This window comes from Phyllobates terribilis, unplaced genomic scaffold (assembly GCF_046119375.1).
Source record: "Phyllobates terribilis strain yellow unplaced genomic scaffold, ASM4611937v1 Scaffold_9__5_contigs__length_417890890, whole genome shotgun sequence".
NCBI classification, from domain to species: Eukaryota; Metazoa; Chordata; class Amphibia; order Anura; family Dendrobatidae; genus Phyllobates; species Phyllobates terribilis.
Genome location: NW_027362769.1, coordinates 63,990,437 through 64,013,775, shown reverse-complemented (window position 1 = coordinate 64,013,775; position 23,339 = coordinate 63,990,437). Strand labels below are relative to the sequence as shown.

Genomic DNA, 23,339 nt, shown 5'->3' with positions numbered 1-23,339 from the left:
CAATACACACAAAGGAAAGAACACTGGATTTTGGCTGTTGGAGCTGAAAAGAGGACATCGGTAAACCGCGCGCCTACCGGCGCGCGCATTTTGAAGCTTTTTTTTTAAGCCTTTTTCACTGTTTTCAGAACATTAACAATAAGAACATGGAAGAGTCCAGGAGCCATTTGGTGAGCTGCATATCCTGCTACATGTTCACAGACTTGCCAGTGGAAAAGCCAGACTTCACATGCCAGAAATGCAAGCTTGTGTCCCTGTTTTAGGAAAAGTTGCGAAATCTAGAAGAGAGGTTAACTACCTTGAAAATCATTAAGGAAGGTGAAGAGTTCTTAGACAGAGCAGAATTATCTCTTCATGATTCAGAAAGAGAAGAAATTCGAACTGCACCTGACGAAACAGAGGAATGGAAGCATGTGACCCACAGAAGCAGGAGGATCGAGAGGCAGTCAGCACCCATACTGCTCAGGAACCAGTACCAGGCTCTCACACAGGAGAACCATGAAGAAATACAGCAAAATAAGACTTTGCCAGCAATGAATAACCTTGTAAGCCCTCAGAATCCTCCTGGATGGAGAAAGAAGAATGTTGTGAAGAAAAAACGGAGAGTGGTGGTCATGGGGGATTCCCTGTTAAGAGGAACAGAGGCCACTATCTGCAGACCAGACATAACCTCAAGAGAAATGTGCTGTCTTCCAGGAGCAAAAATTAAAGATGTGTCTGACAGGATATCAAGACTCTTCAGACCTACAGATCACTACCCATTCCTGCTAATACATGTGGGGACAAATGACACCGCAAGAAAGGACCTGGAAACCATCTGCAGTGACTTTGAAGACTTAGGCAAGAAAGTGAAAGAATTGGGAGCGCAGGTGGTCTTCTCATCCATCCTCCCAGTGGATGGCCATGGAACAATGAGGTGGAATAAGATTCTACAGGTGAACAACTGGCTACGTCGATGGTGCCGTCAACAAGGATTTGGATTTCTGGATCACGGAATGAATTACCTATACGATGGACTACTTGCTAGAGATGGGGTGCACCTTACGAAGACTGGAAAACATGTATTTGGAAGTCGCCTTGCCACACTCATCAGAAGAGCTTTAAACTAGAACAATGTGGGAAGGGAAGCAAAAGGCCAGAAAAAGCCATACAGCTGACAAATACTATTGAGATCTCTGCTACTGGAAGTGGAAAGGAAGAACAAAGACAAAACAATTTAAATAATAAAAATATGGGAGGAAGAGAAACCAATCACAAACTAAAATGTTTTTATACAAATGCACAAAGCATGGGCAACAAACAAGGAGAATTGGAACTACTAACGCAGGAAAAGGAATATGATGTTATTGGAATCACTGAAACTTGGTGGGACGATACACATGATTGGAATAAAAGGCTAAAAGGATACAACTTATTTGCAAGAAACAGACTTGATAAACGAGGAGGAGGTGTTGCATTGTATGTTAGAAAAGCGTATATCTGCACAGAGATTGAAGCTTCAGAGACTGGGAGTTCTGTGGAAACTGTTTGGGTAAGAATACAAGGAGAGAACAACGGAAAGGACACCATTGTAGGCATTTACTACAGGCCACCTGGGCAAGCTGAAGATATGGATGAACTCTTTATGTATCAAATGACCAAGTTCTCCAAAAAATATGACGTAGTGGTCATGGGAGATTTCAACTATCCAGACATTTGTTGGGAATCTCTCTCAAGTAAAACTAACAGGTCAAGCAAATTCTTATCCTCTCTTGCTGACAACTTTATCTTCCAAAAGGTAGGGGAGAAAACAAGGGGATCTGCTACTTTGGATCTAATCCTTATAAACAGGGAGGAAATGGTTGAGGAGGTAAAGGTGGCTGGGACCCTAGGAGGCAGCGATCATGCTATTATAGAATTTTGGATAACTAGAGGAGGAAGACATGTGAAGACTCAAACTTCAAGGTTAGATTTTAGAAAGGCAGATTTTAAGAGACTCAGAAAGAGAATAGGAGGGATCCAATGGCTGGATGTCCTTAAGGACAAAAATGTCCAGGAAGGATGGGAAATTTTTAAAAATGAGATTCTCAAAGCACAATCGTTAACAATCCCAAAAAGTAGGAAGAATGGGAAGCATTTAAGGAAACCAGGATGGATGAACACAGAACTTAAACACATGCTAAAAAGAAAGAAAGAAATGTTTATTAAATGGAAAGAGGGAGGCATATCTAAAGAAGATTATAATGCAGTCTGCAGATCCTGCAGGGCACGTATCAGGTTAGCTAAAGCTGACAATGAATTAAGGCTTGCAAGAGATGTCAAAAGCAATAAAAAAGGATTTTGGGGGTATGTCAAAAGTAAAAGAAAAGTCAAAGATGCTATAGGATTTTTACAGGATGAAAATGGAGAAATGGTAAGAGAGGATGTTGAGAAGGCCGAACTTTTTAATTCCTATTTTGCATCTGTTTTCTCTCAGAAAGAAAATGTAACATCAACTGATCTTCACTGTCCTTTTAAAGGAATAGAGGAATCCAAGTTATCAGTAAACAGAAAGATTGTGAGGGAATATTTAGCTAACATAAATGAGTTCAAGTCTCCAGGTCCAGATGAATTACACCCCAGAGTACTGAAGGAGATTGTAGAAGAAATTTTACAACCACTCTCCATAATCTTTGAAAATTCTTGGAGAACAGGAGAAGTCCCAGAAGACTGGAGAAGAGCAAATGTTGTTCCTATCTTCAAAAAGGGGAAGAAGGTGGACCCAGGGAACTATAGGCCGGTGAGTCTGACTTCTATACCAGGAAAGATCTTTGAACAAATTATTAAACAACATGTATGTAAGTACATGGATAAGAATGAAGTGATTAACCAGAGTCAGCATGGGTTTGTAACTAACAAGTCATGTCAGACTAACTTAATTTCCTTCTATGACAGAATCACTGACTGGGTGGATCAGGGAAATGCTGTAGATATAGTATATCTTGACTTCAGCAAAGCATTTGACAAAGTATCTCACATCATCCTTATTGAAAAAATGACCAAGTATGCAATGGACCAGGCAACTGTTAGGTGGATTCATAACTGGCTTAGTGATCGGACTCAAAGGGTGGTTGTAAATGGCTTCACATCCAGCTGGATGAATGTCTCAAGTGGGGTACCACAGGGCTCCGTCCTGGGACCTGTATTGTTCAACATCTTTATCAATGATTTAGATGAAGGAATTGAGGGTAAACTGATTAAATTTGCTGATGACACAAAGCTAGGAGGGATAGCTAATACTAGAGAAGAGAGAGAGAGGATTCAAAAAGACCTAAATAAACTGGAGCAGTGGGCAGCAACCAACAGAATGGTTTTTAACAGGGAAAAATGCAAAGTACTACATCTGGGCAATAAAAATGAAAAAAGCATATACAGAATGGGAGGAATAGAGCTAAGCAACAGTACATGTGAAAAAGACTTAGGTATACTAATAGATCATAGACTGAACATGAGTCAACAGTGTGATGCAGCAGCAAAAAAGGCAAATACAATTCTGGGATGTATTAACAGAAGCATACAGTCTAGATCACGTGAAGTCATTATCGGTCTTTACTCCTCTTTGGTCAGACCTCATCTGGAATACTGTGTACAGTTTTGGGCACCACATTTTAAAAAAGACATAGACAAACTGGAGCAAGTTCAGAGATGAGCGACCAGAATGGTGACTGGTCTGCAAACCATGTCCTATGAGGAACGGTTGCAGGATTTGGGAATGTTTAGCTTGCAAAAAAGAAGACTGAGAGGAGACTTAATAGCTGTCTACAAATATGTCAAGGGCTGTCACATTGTAGAAGGATCATCTTTATTCTCATTTGCACAAGGAAAGACTAGAAGCAATGGGATGAAACTAAATGGGAGGAGACACAGATTAGATATTAGAAAAAACTTTTTGACAGTTAGGGTGATTAATGAGTGGAACAGGCTGCCACGAGAGGTGGTGAGTTCCCCTTCAATGGACGTCTTCAAACAGAGGCTGGACAGACATCTGTCTGAGATGATCTAGTGAATCCTGCTTTGAGCAGGGGGTTGGACCAGATGACCCAGGAGGTCCCTTCCAACTCTACCATTCTATGATTCTATGATTCTATGATTCTAAACATGTGTATAACAAAACATGTGTAACTGCAATAATTTTCTGGGAGAAACACTTCATTTTCTGGAACAATTTCAAGGATGCCAACACTTTCAGCCATGACTGAAATAGACAACTCCTTTAAAGGGGTTTTCCAAGAATAAATTTCTGTATTCCATGGGCCTGTGTTTTGTGGCGCCCTGCTGCGCAGGGTGCCACAGAACCCAGAAGGGTGCATGGATGGAATTCTCCACAAGAGGCCTTCACTACATGCAAACACCTCCACCTTCCACCTCATACCAGCAGAGGGAGCCCTGATAGGGATATATAAAGGGAAGGTGGAACCAGGCAGCTCAGATTAGTTTCAAGTGAGTGTTCAGAGAGGAGCACGCAGGCTGCTGTGTGAGGCAAGCTAGGCCTCCAGCAGCCCTGAAGCCTAGTGAGGGCCCCGAGCATGGCCGAAGGCGAGTGGAAGAAAGAAGTGATAAAGGGGGCAGAGGAGTATACCAGGCTCACCCCAGTATATCTACTGGACACCGGGTCCGAGCCTACAGGGACCCTTTATACCCAGTAGGGAAAGCCGGAATCCCAGGAGGACTACAAGTCCCTGGCAAACCTGAAGCTAGACACATACAGGACCAGGAACTCCGAAGGCCCCGACGTCCAGGGAAAGTGGTTACCAACCGGAGGTCCTACTTCAGAGCAACAGGTGGAGTAAAAAGCAAGACACATAAGCTAGGCACAGTTGCAGGCTGGCCAGGAGCTTACACAGAGGCAGACACGGATCAGGAGGCCTTATACCCGCTCCCTGGGGAGAAGTCCAAAGGTGCGCCCTTCACCTAGAGTACCCCGGACCATATCTACCAGCTGTACCAGTAAAGGTAATGAAGCAAAACCCCCTGTCTCTGTCCGTTACTCCGGCCGCGCCATTATATCTCTACCTGCACCACAACGCCCAGCGCACCCACCATCTATCTATCTACACTGCCCTGAGGCCCGCTCCACCTGTGGGGAGCTGTACCATCTTTAGCTGCCCTGTCACCTGCCTCAGAGGACTGTTGCAGCGCTGGTGACCTTCACCAGACACCACAGGTGGCGTCACGAATTTCTCCAAACTTTATTAGTAATCGCTACCCCTTTTGTGCACTGTCCGCCCTGGGCCAGCCACTGTGATATATATATACTGTCCCCAAAACAGTAAGTCCCACGGGGGCGCGACAGTTTGGTTAAAATATGCTGTCACTCACTCTCCCTGGGTCTCCACCTCTGCATCGGTCTTTGTTTCTTTGCTGTGGTGGTGATGCCATGACTACAACACACATCACCGCTGCATCCAATCACCAAGCCCAGCAGCTCAAGCTACTGTATGCACTTCAGCACAGTTTTTAGCTTAGTGATGTGCACTTTAACCCCTTAACAACATTAGATGTACTAATACGCGTCTGTGTCCTGGGACTTAAGAGCCAGACCCATATTAGTACGTCATCGCGATCGCGCGCACACACAGGCTGTGCGGGCGCGATCGCCGCCAGGTGTCAGCTGATTGTCACAGCTGACACCCGGTACTATGTGCAGGGAGCGGTCCCGCACCGCTCCCCGCACATTAACCCCCGCAATGCTGCGATCGAAGTCGATCGCAGCATTGCGGTGGCAAGGGGAGGTGATCGCAGATACTCACCTCCTCTTCCGGCTTCCAGCACTGTCTGCCGCGGCTTCCAGGATGTTGCCATGATGACCCGATGTCGTCATGACAATATCCGGGTCACCAGACAGCAGGAAGATTTTTTGGACATGCGCAGTGCATCTCCAAACTATCTTCTCCCTGTCCAGCGCTGACAGCCTGCATGGCACAGGGATGGTGCTGCATTCCTGTGCCATGCAGGCGATCAGAGAAAAAAAAGTGAAAGTCCCAGAGTGGGACAAAGTAAAAAAGTATAAAAACTGTCAGAAAGTGAAAAAAAAAATTTTTTAAAAATTGTAAAAATATAAAAAATAAATAAAAAATAATAATCCACCAAAAATAAAAATATAATGTACCCATCAATAAATATTACTATAAAAAAAAAACAAAAAAAAAAACAATAAAAGTACACATATTTGGTATCACCGCGTCCGGAACAACCTGACCTATAAAACTGTCCCACTAGTTAACCCCTTCAGTGAACACGGTAAAAAAAAAAAAAAAAACGAAGCAAAAAACAATGCTTTATCATCATACCGCCAAACAAAAAATGGAATAACACGCGATCAAAAAGACGAATATAAATAAAAATGGTACCGCTAAAAAAGGTCATCTCGTCCCGCAAAATACAAGCCACCATACAGCTCCATCAGCCAAAAAATAAAAAGTTATAGCTCTCAGAATAAAGCTATGCTAAAAAATAATTTTTTCTATAAGATTGCTTTTATTATGTAAAAGTGCAAAACATAGAAAAACGATAGAAATGTGGTACCGCTGTAAACGTACTGACCCGAAGAATAAAGCTGCATTATCAATTTTACCACACGCAGAACAGAATAAAAAAAAAAAAAAACAATTCCTGAATTGTTGTTTTTTGTTTATTCTGCCTCCCAAAAATCGGAATAGAAAGCGATCAAAAAATGTCATGTGCCTGAAAATGGCACCAATAACAACGTCAACTCATCCCGCAAAAAACAAACCGTCACACAACTGTCTGCCAAAATCTGGAAAAATTATAGCTCTCAAAATATGGCGATGCAAAAACTAGATTTTACAAAAAATGCGTCTTTTAGTGTGTGACAGCTGTCAGTCATAAAAACCCCATATGATTCTGGTATCGCTGTAGTCTCACCGACCCGAAGAATAAGGTCGTCTAATCACTTATACCGCACGAGGAACGGCGTAAAAAATAAACTCTCGGGTTAGGGTTGGGCTAGGGTTAGGGCTAGGGTTGGGGCTGGGTTTGGGGTTAGGGTTGTGATGGGGTTGGGATTTTTTTCAAAAGTAAGAAAAAAAGATGACAATGTGGTGACTAGTGTTGAGCGCAAGTGCTCGCTACTTGAGTTTGCATCGGGTGCTCGGGTATGCATTGAGTATCGTGGGTATTTGAGTGACATGCTCGAGTCTCCGCCCCATATGCTTCGCGGCCAAAAAAACTCTGCGGGGATTGCCTGCCATGCACGAGCGATCCCCGCATGTTTTTTTTGGGGTGTCTAATAACCATGAAACATGCGGGGCAGGGACTCGAGCATGTCACTCGAGCACACGCAGTACATGGTGCATACCTGAGTACCCGATGCAAACTCAAGTAGCGAGCACTTGCGCTCAAGACTAATGACAACTTATTCAATATGATGACCTAATGTTATCAAATTCTGTGTCGTACCTCTGGGTTCAAAATGTTCACTATACCTCTTAATAAAATCCTTGAGGGGTATAGTTTCCAAAATGGGGTCACTTGTCGGGGAGCTCCACTGTTTAGGCACATCAGGGGCTCTCCAAACGCGACATGGTGTCCGCTAACAAATTGAATGGAAAATCGGCTCAAATTGTTAGCGGACGCCATGTTGCGTTTGGAGAGCCCCTGCGTGCCTAAACATTGGAGCTCCCCCACAAGTGACCCCATTTTGGAAACTAGACCCCCCCAAGGCACCTATCTAGATGCATAGTGAGCACTTGGAACCCCCAGGTGCTTCACAAATTGATTCGTAAAAATGAAAAAGTGTTTTTTTTTCCACTTTTTCATTAGGCACACAGGAGCTCTCCAAACGCGACATGGTATCTGCTAATTATTCAAGCAAATTTTACAATCAAAAAGTCAAATGGCGCTCCTTCCCTTCCGAGCCCTGCCGTGCGCCCAAACAGTGGTTTTTCCCCACATATGGGGTATCTGCCTGCCCAGGGGAAAATGCACAACAAATTTTGGTGTCCATTTTTTCTTGTTACCCCTGTGAAAATAAAAAAAATTGGGTCTAAATTAACATTTTTGTGAAAAAAGTTAAATGTTCATTTTTTTCTTCCACATTCAAAAAATTCCTGTGAAGTACCTGAAGGGTTAATAAAGTTCTTGAATGTGGTTTTGAGTACCTTGAGGGGTGCAGTTTTTAGAATCGTGTCACTTTTTGGTATTTTCTGTCATAAAGACCTCTCAAAGTGACTTCAAATGTGATGTGGTCCCTAAAAAATGGTTTTGGAAATTTTGTTGGAAAAATGAGAAATCGCTGGTCAACTTTTAACCCTTATAGCTCCCTAATAAAAAAAAAATTTGATTCCAAAATTGTGCTGATGTAAAGTACACATGTGGGAAATGTTACTTATTAAGTATTTTGTGTGACATATCTCTCTGATTTAAGGGCATAAAAATTCAAATTTTGAAAATTGCAAAATTTTCAACATTTTCGCCAAATTTCCATTTTTTTCATAAATAAACGCAAGTGATATCGAAGAAATTTTACCAAAATCATGAAGTACAATATGTCACGAAAAAACAGTCTCAGAATCAGGGGGATCTGTTGAAGCGTTCCAGAGTAATTACCTCATAAAGTGACAGTGGTCGGAATTGTAAAAATTGGCCTGGTCATTAACGTGCAAACCACCCTCGGGTGTTAAGGGGTTAATCAAGATGTCACTGCTGCAGCCAAAAAATAAAAATAAAAAATTGAGTAGGACAGCCTCCTTAAGTATCTCTAATTTTATTTTTCTCTGGAAAATTGCTGATTAATGACAAAATTATAGCACCATTGCTGCTAATCATGTCTGCTGGAACATGGTGACTTCTGTACCTAACAACACGGAAAGGAGTAAGGAGTGTAACTGGCTGATATAGAGAAATAGTTATAAGGTGCATGTCCAGAACTAATGCATTATACTCTATAAGGAAAGATTAAAAATAGATCCTCAGTTAATTACAGAAAATGGGCTCCGTAAATAGATGCATTATGCAGAACATTGTATACCAAGCAAATCAATAGGTATGCTTAAATAAATTCTTCTCCGTCTTGATACAAGTCATTAGTTGAAGGGTCATGCTAATATTAAAACCATAGTACAGTCTTGTATACAGTGCAAAAATATAGAACTGTATACATATAGATTATTCCTAAATGGATTAACTTTAAATCGTGTCATTCCGCGGTTCCTCTTTGCTCCTCCGTATAGCGAGCAGCATAGTTTTGCCCTAATTGGTGCGGCTGAATGTGAGTGCGATGTTTGTGTGTGAGCTGTGCTATTCTAGGGAGCTCATTACCATCAAGGGAGCTTTCCTCTTTCAAGCTGGTGCATTTTCTCTTTGTTAATTCAGTAACATCCTGACAAGTGTGCTGATTGCTTCAAAATTTAGTAGGAAATATTTTTATACTCTTGAGCTCATCACCTGACTCATCATTTCCCAATTCCCAATGTGATGACAAAGAACCTAGCTGAACTCTTACACATGATTTCTATGATGTTTTATGCCTGCTGACTGTGTGACCATTATTGTTGGCTAAACGCATTACGTGAAAATATCCACAGAAATATCAAATGAGGACCCAAATGCTTAAATCCTATTATTTTTCCAAAGTTTAGCTATTTCCTTGTCACTGAAAAGTATCAATGTATAGAGCTATTCCATACCCACTAAGACCATTGAAGTAGTAGCAGAAAAACCTGGGTGAGTTTTGAAAATATCACTCTGTGTATGCCCATCTAGTGCCTCAGGGAGAAGACAATATCTGTCTGATGTATCATGCATTTATCCATGCCACAATTATTTTCTCATGGAGGCATGGAGAAATCAAAGGGGTTGTCTGGCCTTAGGTTACAAGTCTTCAGTCACTCCTGTGGTCTTATGAATCTTCACATCACACATATACTGCACGCTGTGAGGTTCTCCGGTGCCAACGCCACGTGACTGCAAGAATGTAATTTGCATACATGCGGTCACGTGCCAACTAGACGTACACAGCCTCGTCAAATGCAAGTGTATTGACTGAGGCTGGACACCGTCTAGTCAGAATGTGTCCAGAATTATACAAATCACCCTCTCCCGGTAACGGAGAATCCTCACAGCGCTCAGTGCACATGATGTGAGGATTCACAAGTCTGCAGTCGCATAGTATGACTGCATACTTGTATCCTAAGGCCGGACAAGCCCCTAAAATGAAATTAGAGACACAGTACGACCTCATAACAGCCTGCAGGCACTTGCTATGGGTCCGTACAACCCAGGTTTAGAAAGAATATGGTAACGCACATGACAAGTTGACGCGCCCCTGGGCCTGTGTCGCGCTGCGTTGCGCACGCGGGAGCTTACCCGGAGCCGGATCTGTTGAGGGTTGTAGTCTCGTGGCGGTGACCCGGTCCGTGCCCAGGGAGTCAGACTAAGTGGCGCTGTATTAGCGGTAGATGTTGGACGACTACGCCACCCGTTGAGTACAGCTAAGGAGCTGCTGCTGCAGGGCAGACCGCTGAGGCCGGTGGTAGGATTGTGCAGCGTGATAGTATAACCCCCAACGGGAGGGGTATGGCCTCAGGGCAGCCGACGTGGATGATGGGGGTAGCAGGAACCACTCGGAGACGGTACGGTGTAGTTCAGGGTCTTTACTGGTGACAAAGATAGACCCTCCCGGAGTACTGGCTAGCGATTGGGGCCTGGTCAGTCCTTGAGCAGATGGGATCTCCCCTGGCCAGGCGGAGTTGTAGGCCTCCCAAACTAACGATACTCTTCTGGCTACCTTGCTAGAGGCGGGTATAAGTAGCCCACGTCCCTGAGTGTACCGTGTGGTGCTCACCCGTATGGCCGGTGACTCGGGGCCTTCTAGTAGCTTCCGCTCCATGACGGCGGTGCTGGTCCCATGCGTGTGACCGTGCCTTCGGGTTTCTGGGCCAGAGGACCTGCAATCCCCTGCCGGTCGGTTTCTGCTGCTGGGTAAGATTAGTCCCCACAGCCTCGGACGCCGGGTCCGGTGATAACTTCTCAGTCAGGGCGAGCTCTGCAGCTGCCAGCCCCTGACTCCTTGTAACATTTTTGCATGAAAATGATCTTGCTGTGAAATACACGGTTCTTCTTCTTGAACCATGGAAGGAAGTGCTGTTTGAGAAACTCAAAATACATTATGGAGTTCATCTTTACCCCTTCAGGGATCCTAAAAGGGCCGACAATCTCTCTCCCCATGATTCCAGCCCAAAACATTACTCCACCTCTTCCTTGTTAGCGCCGTAGCCGTGTTTGCATGGGGTGTCCATCAACCAGCCATCCTCCACTCCATCCATCTGGACCATCGAGATCATTTCATGCATGATAATGCCCCGTCTCATGCTGCACATAACACATCTGCATCTCTGGCTGCTATGGGCATAAAAGGGGACAAACTTATGGTGTGGCACCCATGCTCCCCTGACCTCAACCCCATTGAGAAACTCTGGAGCATCATCAAAAGGAGTGTCTATGATGGCGGGAGGCAGTTCACATCTAAGCAACAGCTCTGGGAGGGTATTCTGTCCTCATGCAAAACAATTGAAGCAGAAACCATCCAAAACCTGACAAATTCAATGGACGAGAGAGTTCAGAAGCTCCTTTCGAACAAAGGGTCCTATGTGCAAATGTAATATCACCTAGAATAAAGTTTTGAGTTGAAAACTGTTTGATTTCAGTATGTAATAACCTGCTAATGCTTATAATTTCAAAAATGACCATTTTTTGTTCTTTATTAAAATGAAAAGGTTGAAAACTCTGCTGTGCATTATAATTTGGAACATGCATTTTGAGTGCAGTTTGAATTTTTTATTTTTTAAAAAATATACTGTTATCATAGGCAGTTTGTACAAAAACTTTTCAATTGTACTCTAATAGTTATTTGACTGGAAAATTACAATGACTGCAATTCATATAGGTAATTTGGGAAAATCTGAGAAAATATTATTTGCATAATAATTTGGAACACAGTGTAGACTTGCATGATATATAGAAATTCTGCAGGTAAAAAACGTACATGCGTCTCTAGTGTGTTTCCGCTGCGGAACGCATCAACAAAGCATTTAATCCACACCTAAGTATGTCAATAAAGTTTTGTCAAAGCCAAATACCAGGAAGTTTGAATAACAAAGCAGCTTTATTTAAACCATGACACACCAACAAGACACAAAAATGTGATAAAAACGCATGGTAAAAAAAAATACACATACAAACATAATAAACACCATTAACCTAATTTAAATAATAGCTGCAGAAATGGTGCAGAAATTCTGCAACATCAAAAACTCAATAAAAACTCATTGTGGGAACACAGCCTAAGGGTATGCGCACATAACTTTTCAGGCAGCCCACCGAGTTTTTCAAGTGAATGAATCTTCAGGAAATGCTGGTGTTTCTTTTTCCCAGAAGCGTCTTTTTTAGCATTTTTTGTGCCTTTTCCTGAGTACTTTTTTGAATTTTTTTTTATATTTTTGTAGCATTTGTACAACGTTTTTGTGGTGTCTTTTTTTACTTGTGTTTTCCAAATGTTTTTCAGCTCCATTCAACAATGAAGAAACTGCTGGTGATTTCTCAAAAAAATCTGTAAAAATGCTCAAAATTACACCCAGATGTTTCCCGGGCATCTGATGAGCCTTCCCATTGACTTGTGTTGAATTTTATTGCCCATCTTCAGAGTGGCAAATGCATGAAGGATTTTGCGCTCATTTATTTTGACCGCTTGGCATCTTTGAAAACCTGAAACAGTTAAAAGATGCTTGAAAGAGGAAACATGAACAGCAAGTCGTTTTTACACAGAAATGAATAGGATGCTGGGAAGATTCAGTGTAGGAGCTCAGGACATCTGTACCAGCGAGTTAGGACATTGAAGTTCTTTTCTTGTACTAAGCAGGATGTTGACATCTTATGAGTCAATGTAAATATCTTGAGGCGATCCGACTCTGGCAGAGTAATCTGTAGCTCCAACCTAAAAATGCCAATTTATTTTTAAAGGGGTTGTCCAGTGAAAACAAACTTATCACCTGCTGCTCTATTCCAGTGGTAATAAAAAGTTACCCCATCTGCTGATCAGTGTGAGTTGGACCACCACCGATTAATAAATGATCACCTATTATGTGGTTAGATGATAATTTGCTTTCACCAGACAACTCCTTTCAGTGCATAAAGCTTTAATTGCTAATCTAACTAAGATTTGGCTACTTTTACAGTTTGGAAGTGCTCCTTAAAAAGCATTTTTGATCCAAAGTATCACCTTTTCCCATTTGTAAAGCTACCCTACCTTGCCTATATTTTAAAAATACAATATTATACCTGTCTAACCTTAGTAAAGGAATCCAATGGAGTAAAGGTACTGATGGAAAAACACACAACCTAAAAACACACACAATAAAAATAAAAAAATTAGGCAAAATTTGACTACCCATGACAAAATATGCAATATATTTGGACCAGCAAATGTGGAAAGCTAACGCATAAAGGGATAAAACAATGTCAAACACAATTTTCGTCCTTATAGCTGACAACCATTAGCTTACGGTTTACTAAAATCACCAGGAAAAAGGCATCATAACAACCAGAGAGAAGGAATCACACTTTTAAAAAAAATGCAAATTGCCTCTTCAGAGAAAAAGAGGACGCTAAACGTTTGGTCCCTACTGGATATAGATGACTAAAGTCCAAAGTTGTGAGTCAATAAAAGCTTTTCTGTTCATCACTTTTGTCCCATAATACTAAGACAATAGCTCACAGTTTTTTTTTACATTTGGGGAAGCTTTGAATCTTTTCCCACTCCCTATGAACCCCTAATTCCATTCAAAGACTCTTGGAGTAAAGGTGGATATGGCATTTTGTTTCTTATTCTTGCATTGATCTATACTCCAGTTTGAATCTTTTGGCCATTTTACCAAGCTTCTTTGAAAGGTTTACATAAATTTGCAATTTTACGCAATAATGGTTGGAAAACTGTTCTTAAGGATGTGCTTAGGTATATAGAGCTTTTTTTAGCACTCAGTAAATGTGCACGAAAGAAAGGAGAACATTGAAATAATAGATCTTATTTATAGCATACTTGCCAACTTTTGCATAAACGCACCATTTTCATCCATTCCATTGCCTATCCCACCCTTGAATGTGTGTCTACACTAATGACGCGGTATCCGATGGGAAATCCAAAGCTACAGCTCTTAGGCTGTGTGCACACGGAGCGTTTTTTAAGCGTTTCCGCAGCCGCAAAAACGCTGCAGAAACACTTAAAAAACGCATGGTAGAAGGCCTGTCATGTCCCCCAATGATAATCCGCATGTGCTATGCACATGCTGCGGAAATTTCCGCTGCGAATTATCATTGCGGAAAAAAACGCAGCACTACCAATTATTTTGCGGAAGCACTGCGTTTTCGCCACCATTGACTTGCATTAGAACGCGCCAATTCCCCAAGACTGCATCTGTACTTGCGTAATTGGCGCGTTCTAATGTGCGGATGGTACCTGGGTGTAGAGGAGAGGAGAGTCTCATCCACACCCAGGTACCATTAAAAAAGCTGTAAAAAAAAGAATAAAATAAAAAATAAATGTATACTTACGTTCTGGCGGCCCGCGCTGCGCTCCTCCTTGCTTCCCGGCACTTCGCGATGGAATGAAGGACCTGCGCTGACGTCAGAGTCATGTGACGGGTTACGCGACGCTGACGTCGGCAGGTCCTTCAGTGTACCGCTGCCGGCAGCCAGGACCGAGCGAAGCAAGACAGCGCGGGCCATCGGAGGGTAAGTATATATTTATTTTTTTATTTTTTGACATTCTCTCAGTCATACTATATAAATCCATGCCGTTTGCATGGATTTATATAGTGTGACCAAGTTGACAAGCACTTTCCAAGTGATGCTAAAATCGCTTGGAACGCACTTGACAACCCGCATGCGGAAATGCATGTGAAGAACGCTTCACATCCGCATGTCCCTGGCAGGAAAACGCATGTACAATCCACATGTACAATCCGCATGTACAATCCGCGTGCGTTTTTTTCTGCCAGGGAGATGCAGAAACGCTCAGGAAAAAATCCGGAGCATTTCTGCATCGTGGGCGCATAGCCTTAAAGCTTTTTATCTACTTGTGATAAATCAGTGTAAATAATAAATTACAATTGACTGGATAACATGCTTTTCTTTTAAGACATCATTAGCTAAATTAAACCACAGAAGAGGTTGACGCTATCTAAATGTAGGTTGAGTAGAATAGTGCATATTTCAGCAGGTAAAGGTAAGTATGTTAATAAATATTTACTTGAACACACTCTATAAGGTAAGTACACTAGTGTCATATGGAGACTTGAGGAAACAACCAAGAACTTATCAGACTCTGCAAATTGCTCTTCCAAATAGAATCATGTCATGCTGGTAAGAAGCACACAACACGCTGGGCTTAATTATCAAGTGTGTACAGAAGCTTAACCCCATGCACGGCAAGAGGGCATTTCTAATCTCACCAGGGTAACCACAGAGTAAACTTTGTGGATGCTGAGCTAGTTATTATTGTTTGACGTTTTTTAGAGACTTATAAAAAGAAGCAATATTGAGTTAATGTCTCCTTCGAAAAAGAACAAGTTAGCACACATTTCTAACAAATTCTAGTTATAGGTATGATTGGTCTGTGTAGAATGCCATACTCTCCTGATAGCAATCCATATGTACAGTTTGGCAGTGTCGGGCTGGGCTGCCAAGTGCCCACCAGTAACCAACTCCAGGGCTCAACTTTTCAGCCACATGCAAATGTGACATTATCCTCAATCACAAATTTATATAACAATGAACTGGGTGGATTGTTACATGAATAAGATGCTGCATTTGTCTGTACATAGTGATTCAAGTGTATAGTGACAAGTACTGCTCATATAAGAGGGTGGTGGCCCACCGGAGGATTCTCCTGTTCTCCTGTGGGCCAGTCCAAGCCTGCAGTACATTGAAGTAATAGTTCTGATAGCATCTCACTCAAAAAGTACTTTATCTAATTTTCCGAAAGATTTCTGTCTCGGTTTTAATGCTACATTAGACATCCACCAAACCCTAGCTAGCAATACACATGTGATCCACTGATGAGAATACAAAACAAGGATTCTTACTTACTATGTCCCTTCAGAAGATCCATCTAGATTGTAAGCTCTTGCAAGCAGGTCCCTCCCTTGTTTGAATTGGTGATTAGTTTGTTATTCTGTAATGTCTGATTTAGGTCATATCCTCTGAATTGTAAAGTCTCTGTATAAATAATTATTTTTATTAGGGCTCCAACTTTCTCGGACCACTGCTATCTGTGATTTTCACGGATAGCACTCGTACCCATGATATTCTATGGGGCTGTGCACATGTCCGATTTTTATCTAAGTGTTGGATCAAAATCGGCAATTCAAGTCTATGGGGCCATGAAAAACATTGTACTACACTCGAATGTCATCTGAGTGTGGTCTAATTTTCAAGGACTGACACAAAGGCAAAGGTGGAAAACCTTTTTTTCTCTCCACGTTTGAGAAAAACTGATGCTATTCTGATTACAATAATCGGACTCTTTTTCTCAGATGGAGAGACAATGCTCATGTGACCCTATCCTTGTGATATATTGTTGCGACCTCTTTAGTACTGATAATTTCCATACCTGTTGATCTTAACACGTGTTTTAATTTTTTTTCCTTACAAATATATTGGTGGCACACAGTCATATTGTAAAGCACGTTTTCAGTACTTCCGATTTTTGGCAATTGCCTATCAAATAGTAGTTTATGGGGCAGGCTAGATCTATATGTTGGAAGAATTTCCATAGTATGAATACCTTACAGAATATTTAAGAAGGGCTGAATGGAAGGAGAAGGAGAAAAAACTGCTACTTCAGGTGCTGGATTCACTATTAACCCCTTCATCCTCGGGCGATTTTCCGTTTTTCATTTTTGTTTTGTTCGCCCCTTCTCCAAGAGCCATAAATTTAATAATCTTATTTTATAAAATTTTATTAACTATACATTATGTTAATAAAATGTGGTATTTTTTACATGAATGTGACGCGCCCCCTGGGCCTATGCTGTGCAGGGGGATACCCGGAGCCGGATCGCTGGGGGTTGTAGTCTCCGTGGCGGTGACCCGGTCCGTGCCCAGGGCGGTCAAACCAGTGGCAGTCTATTGGTATTGTAATTGTCCGACTACGCCACCCGTGGATTGCGGTCAGTGGGGACCGCCGCTGCGCTGCAGACCGCTGAGGCTGATGTTGCTTGCGCAGCCGAGTATGGGATAACTCCCCACGGGAGAAGTATTGCCTCAGGGCAGCTAATGTGGATGATGGGAGTGATGGTGTGAGCGTCCCAGTAGTAATGGTGCTGGTGCGGCAAGGAATCACAGAGACGTGTGGTGCAGTTCAGGGCCTTTACTGATGGTATAAAGCGGACCCTCCCGGGAGTACTGGTTAGCAGTAGGGGCCTGGTCAGTCTGTGAGCAAGCAGGAGTTCCCCTGGCCAGGTGGAGTTGTAGGCCTCCCCGTCTCTCTGCACTCTTTCCTGGCTACCTTGCTCTATGCGGGTAAAAGTAGCCCACGTCCCTGAGTATACCGTGTGGTGCTCACCCGTATGGCCGGTGACTTGGGGCCTTCCGTCAGCCTTTGCTTCACGATGGCGGTGCTGGTCCCTTGCTTGTGACCGTGCCTTCGGGTTTCTAAGGCCAGAGGACATGGAATCCCCTGCCGGTTGGATTCTGCTGCTGGACCTGGATGTCCCCACTGCCTCGGACTCCGTGTCCGGGTTTAGTGTCTTCAGCCAAGGCGAGCTATCTAGCTTCCAGCCTCTGGCACTCACTCCTGCTCCTACAGAGCTCCTGTTGTCACTTTCCCTTTCCAGGCTCTGACTAACCTAATCCCGCCCCAGACCCAGTTTATAAGGGCAGATTCCTCCCCTCCCAGGTCTGGGTGGGCCGTGTTGCATGCTTAGGGCTCCTGACCAGAGAAACCTCCCACTTGCTCTCAGACATAATATCTCTATTACTGTGGCAACCAGACCCCTGGGGTGTCACAAATGCAGTACTCCAGTTTGTGTGCTATATATAGGCTCTTTCTTTTGGATAGTGTAGTAACTATCTGCTACTGATTATGTAATAGACTGTGTCATTTATAATTTACTTCTTCAGAGTTTATTATCATTCTTATTATGTAGACATTTACAATTTACTTCTACAGAGTCTATGAACTATTCCCTCCTTTCTGACTATTCGTGTCGGTGTTTTATAATATTATTCTCATTCACAACAGAAAAAATCTCTGTGACGTCGGAGACTTAATGTTCAATGTTATAGTCATTCTTCAGAGGTTTCCAGACTCTGTAACCTGTTCCAAGAGTTTGTCTATGGGTCTGACTCTTAAAAATGAACATTGTTTCATTTAGATGAAGGACAATGATGCTACAGACTCATTTTCGAAGTTGGACGTGGAAGTCTTTGAACTTATTCCTATTTGTGTCTCATAGTTCATGTCTGATTTTGCTGTGTTTCAGAAAATGGATTTGAGATATATGGTAATCCATTTTCAGCCCAGTCATCTTCAAGTCTTTTTTTTTACTATTTCTCTAAGAAGTTTCAAGAATATGACGTGTTCTGTTTTCTCATCCATAGAATGTTTTTGGCGAGAAGCCCACAATTCCTGAATACAAGGTTGCTGCAATTCAGAAGTCGCGCTTCATTCTACTGCACTATGGCACTTTTAAGGCAGGCTGGGACTGGCTCATCCTTTTGGCTACCTTTTATGTTGCTGTGACGGTTCCTTACAATGTGTGCTTCGCCATCACTCGAGATGACATCATTTCATCACGTAGCCCACCGAGTGTGAGCGACATCTTCGTTGAGATCCTTTTCATGCTTGGTATGATACTTACTAGTTCTAATTTTCTTTGATTGAAAAGTTTTATTGTTGGAAAAGCATTGTCATGTTCTAAACTAAATTTTTACATTGATACATTGTTACAGCCTCTAAGTTATGTAAGCAGGACTACAAAAGAATGGAATATCAACATCTACTGTAAATGTAAAAAAAGTTTCCATTAACTTTCAACAAACAGAGATCTTGAAAATGTTGGGTCGCTGAAACACAAAGTATTAAACAAGTGCCATAACTTTTCATTATATAATGATTAGAGTTCCCTTTTTAAATGTAAGTCAAACCAGTTTTTTGTATCAAAACAATTTTCAAAATCTCAACTTACTGTTAATGAATGGAAATATTCATTATAAAACAAATATGCTTTTTAACATAAAACTGATAAAACCCTTCAGAATTTCTCATTTTTCTATGACTTTGTTATTTTTTCATGTTATTTCCGTGTTGATAAGCCTTTGTTCTGAATTGTTCATTCTTTTTAAGTTCCGCCACTACCTGCTAAAGATCAGAGAATCAGCCAGCAATGTTGCAATTTACAGCTTAGTTCTCAATTTGTAAATGTTTAAACGTGACTCAAAATCAGCAAATTGTACTAAGCTGCGCATTTGGCTGTTTCTTTTTCTAGTCCGCCTTTCTCTAATATTATAATTGAGGTCTATAGAAAAAAGATAAATATATATATATTCTAAAACACAAAAAAAAGAGTATAAAAAATACAAAACTGATTGTCCTTTGAATTAGTATGAGAATTTTAGGTAAAAAAAATTATATATATATATATTTATTTATTTATCTCACTTATTCCACAGCGCTTTACAGACATTATATATACATATGAAAAAATAAAAATAATTCTATATATATTTTCCCTATTTTATCCCTAAAATTCACGTATTAGTATATCAATTCTTAGGCTTTGTGCAGAGCCATATACACAAAGCCCGTAGTAAGGCACCTGGCATCTCTGCAGCTCTATATTATAGAGCCGTAGACTCTCAGTGTGGCGCCATATGGTGGAAAGTTATGGCTGCTTGTTGTGGAAATCTTCTGCCCTCAAGCAGTGCTGCTAGAGATGAATATCACCGCAATACAGAGTCCGTTGTAACATGGCACAACTTTTGTTGTGTTGGATCAGATAGAATGTAACATAAAAACACCAAATAAAATGTAAGGATTATAAATCCAGTAGGTCCACTTAGACTTATATGAAATTACAATTACATTCAACTACATGTACATGATCTAAATCTTATCTGTCAATTCACTGTGCAATCTAAGTGACACTTTGCTGTCTTTCATTCCACTATGTAGAATAATTGTGCAGAATGTAAAGCTTTCATGCGCTGATACTGGAAGCCAAGCTTTTGGCAGTCCTTGAAAACACATGTACAGGTTTTGCATATTCTTCCAACAACTGTCTTAATATATCACATCCAACAGCTTGCTTGGATGTTTATCAATTCCTGGGCATCCTTCCTAATGAAAGCTAGAAATGCCGGCCTGCTCATTTCACTCTATTTTGTAAAAACAAACAGTATTATCATTTATGAGATATCTGTTCCGTGGACATTCTGGAACCCCGTTGAGCTGTCCTTTTAGCTTGTCAGCATAAGCGCTGGGCGAGGAGCGGGTACAGACGTTCATTCACAAAAGATGCAGTATCTAAATATTTAAGCGATCTGTGGCACCAATGTCCTGGGGAGGCAAACGTATTGAAGATTGTCCTGTTATTATTCACAGACGAGCTAATGGTAGAGCCCGTGCTTCATGTTCAGACATCTTGTTAATTATTTACTAGGGCGAATTGCATTTTTAGAAATCAGTGGGAGGAAGAAACTGACTTTGGGTTAAGAAAAAGTGTTGCACATATAATGGCGCATGGATAAAAACATCAGCATATGGCTGTAGAGAAAAACTCAGGGGTTCATGGTGGATTTACTGGCATGTACTTGTAGTACCATGGTTAGTGAAAGTTTCTTTGTAAAATTACATTTGATGCATTTACTTCTATCTGCAGGGGTGCACAGGTAGAATGGGCACCTTCTCTCTGATGCCTGAGGGGTCTTAAATGGAATCTAGGCTATGTCTGGCTATTTCAATAAAACCAGTGTTTTATCAGCAGGAGATTACCACTAACCACACCCCCAGCACTGATTGGCAGTTTTGTGTCAATATACATCATACATAACACAGAAAGCTGCCAATCAGTGGTGTGGGTGGGGTTATACAGAGCTCAGCATTGAGAGCTCTGCTAGATCTGCAGCAGAAAAACTGTGATTTTATCACAACTGCTGCACCCAGTAAACTACTGTAAGTGATACATCGCTGGAATCAGGGTCTCTGTCCCTACCTCATGTTGCTGTCAGATCATATAGCAAAACCTGCTGATTCCGTATAAATGTCTCCCCGAGACATAAGAGGACGGGTGATAACACTGATTTTTGGGGTGATTATATCCAATGGATTAAGACAGTATATAGGAGGAAATAAATTGGCTAATCCTTTCCCGGTCTGAAATTGTAAGGCCTCATATAGACTTTTATGATTTTTCCCGTACATAAAAAGACAGACCATTGTTCATCAGTGGATCTGATTTTCATTAGTGTCATTTTTTACCAATGTGTTTCATAAGTAATTTTTTTCACTGGTGAAAAAAAACTGCAAAGCTTCTCCTATCCATTACTGACAGCACACGGATTGCCATCCATGCGATCCGTGTGCTATCCGTGATTTTCACAGACCCATAGACTTGTATGGGTAATTGTGATCCCTGACTCGAATCAAAAACGGACTTGTCTGTTTTTTTGTGTCCACAGAAAAAACAGACATGTGAACAGCCCTATAGACACATCGGCCAAACCCTTCGATTTTACCAGGCTGGAGTGCGGAAGTCTTTGGTGGTGTCCCATCTATCCCTCCATGACAGATGCTGTGGGAAAGAGGATCGGGCGGTTGGATTTTACCATTCTTGTTCTCATGAGAGATGAACTTCGGACAGTGATGTCTGACATCTCCCCTCTCCCCATTAAAAAAAAAACATCTAGATGTCTAAGTGTATGCACAGTTTTATAGTTTGGACAGGACTGTTAGGAAGTGGAGTAAAAAAGAGATGTAAGAGGTAATTGTGTCAGTGTGAGAAAAGTACTAGTCACTATTAGCATTGGCACTGAATTAAAAGTGATGTTAAATTAGGCAATTAGAAATTTAAAAAAAAATGAAATTGAATCACATATTTTCTTGATTTACTTACAGATATTCTTTTAAATTTCCGAACAACATATGTCAGCAAGTCTGGTCAGGTTGTGTACGATCCCCGTTCTATTTGTGTGCACTATGCAACCACATGGTTCTTTGTGGACCTCATTGCTGCCCTTCCCTTTGACCTGCTCTATGCATTTAGCGTTAATGTGGTAAGTGAAAATATTCATCTTTGCTAACTTTTCTAAACTACTGTACATTAAAAAAGTTTTTATTTCTCACACTTGTCTGGGTCACTCATTTCTAACAGAAGAAGGCAGCTCCTAAAATAAGACAGAAGAATGTTGACCCACAACCCAATGACATCAACTTTGGGGATTACATCACTAGACTTTTGTTACCTTCCTTTCACAACACAGTTTGAATATTTCATATTTATCTCCCCAACAACAAAATGTCCAATTTTTTTCCACCAACAGTTATACAATAACTTCTTTTGAGATGTTCTGTGACTAATCTGAAATGTTTTGCATATGAATAGAATATCATGTATATAGGTTGTACTTAGCTAATTTGTATAGTTATATAGTTTATATTTCTTAGTTTGTCGCCACATGTTTCACATTGTTTCTCTTTTTTTTGATTCTCAGTATTTTGGAGTCCATCTCCTGAAGACAGTGCGTCTACTCCGACTTCTTCGCTTACTGCAAAAATTGGATCGCTACTCCCAGTACAGCGCAGTTGTATTAACCCTTCTTATGTCTATGTTTGCATTGCTTGCCCATTGGATGGGCTGTGTTTGGTACTTTATTGGGCAGAAGGAAATTGAAGTTAATGAAATTGGTAAGTGGCACTAATAAGCATAGGCAATAGTCTCTAGACAACTAGGAAGAGCGGTCAATGAACGAGGTCAAGTATTCAATGGCATTGATGAGATATCTTCCTACAGCCCTGTGTTTGATTACTTACCTGAAATATGGACATAAGTGGTCGATATAACTTATAAGATTAAAAAAACAATTTAAGGCTAGGGTCAGATGGCCGTAGTTTCTCTCATCCGAGAGAATCGAGCCTATTATGCAAATGACACTCTGATCAAACTCTGATCCGAGTGTCAGAATAGTGTGATCTGATTCTCTCGAATGAGAAAATGGAGAAAACAATGTCTCCATCTTCTCCATTGTGTCAGTGTGCAGAAATGTCATCCGAGTGCAGTCTGATGGTTTCCAAACACTCATTGATTAGC

At 41.4% G+C, this 23,339-nt stretch overlaps 1 protein-coding gene across 1 annotated transcript in view; it reads left to right on the top strand.

Moving 5' to 3' along the window:
- LOC141161570 (voltage-gated delayed rectifier potassium channel KCNH8-like) overlaps positions 1–23,339 on the top strand; it is a 754,200-nt gene that overhangs the window by 557,390 nt on the left and 173,471 nt on the right. The window contains exons 5-7 of the mRNA XM_073646536.1: positions 18,634–18,880; positions 22,148–22,305; positions 22,744–22,936. Coding sequence (XP_073502637.1) covers positions 18,634–18,880; positions 22,148–22,305; positions 22,744–22,936 — 598 coding nt within the window. The remainder of the gene's footprint in view (positions 1–18,633; positions 18,881–22,147; positions 22,306–22,743; positions 22,937–23,339) is intronic.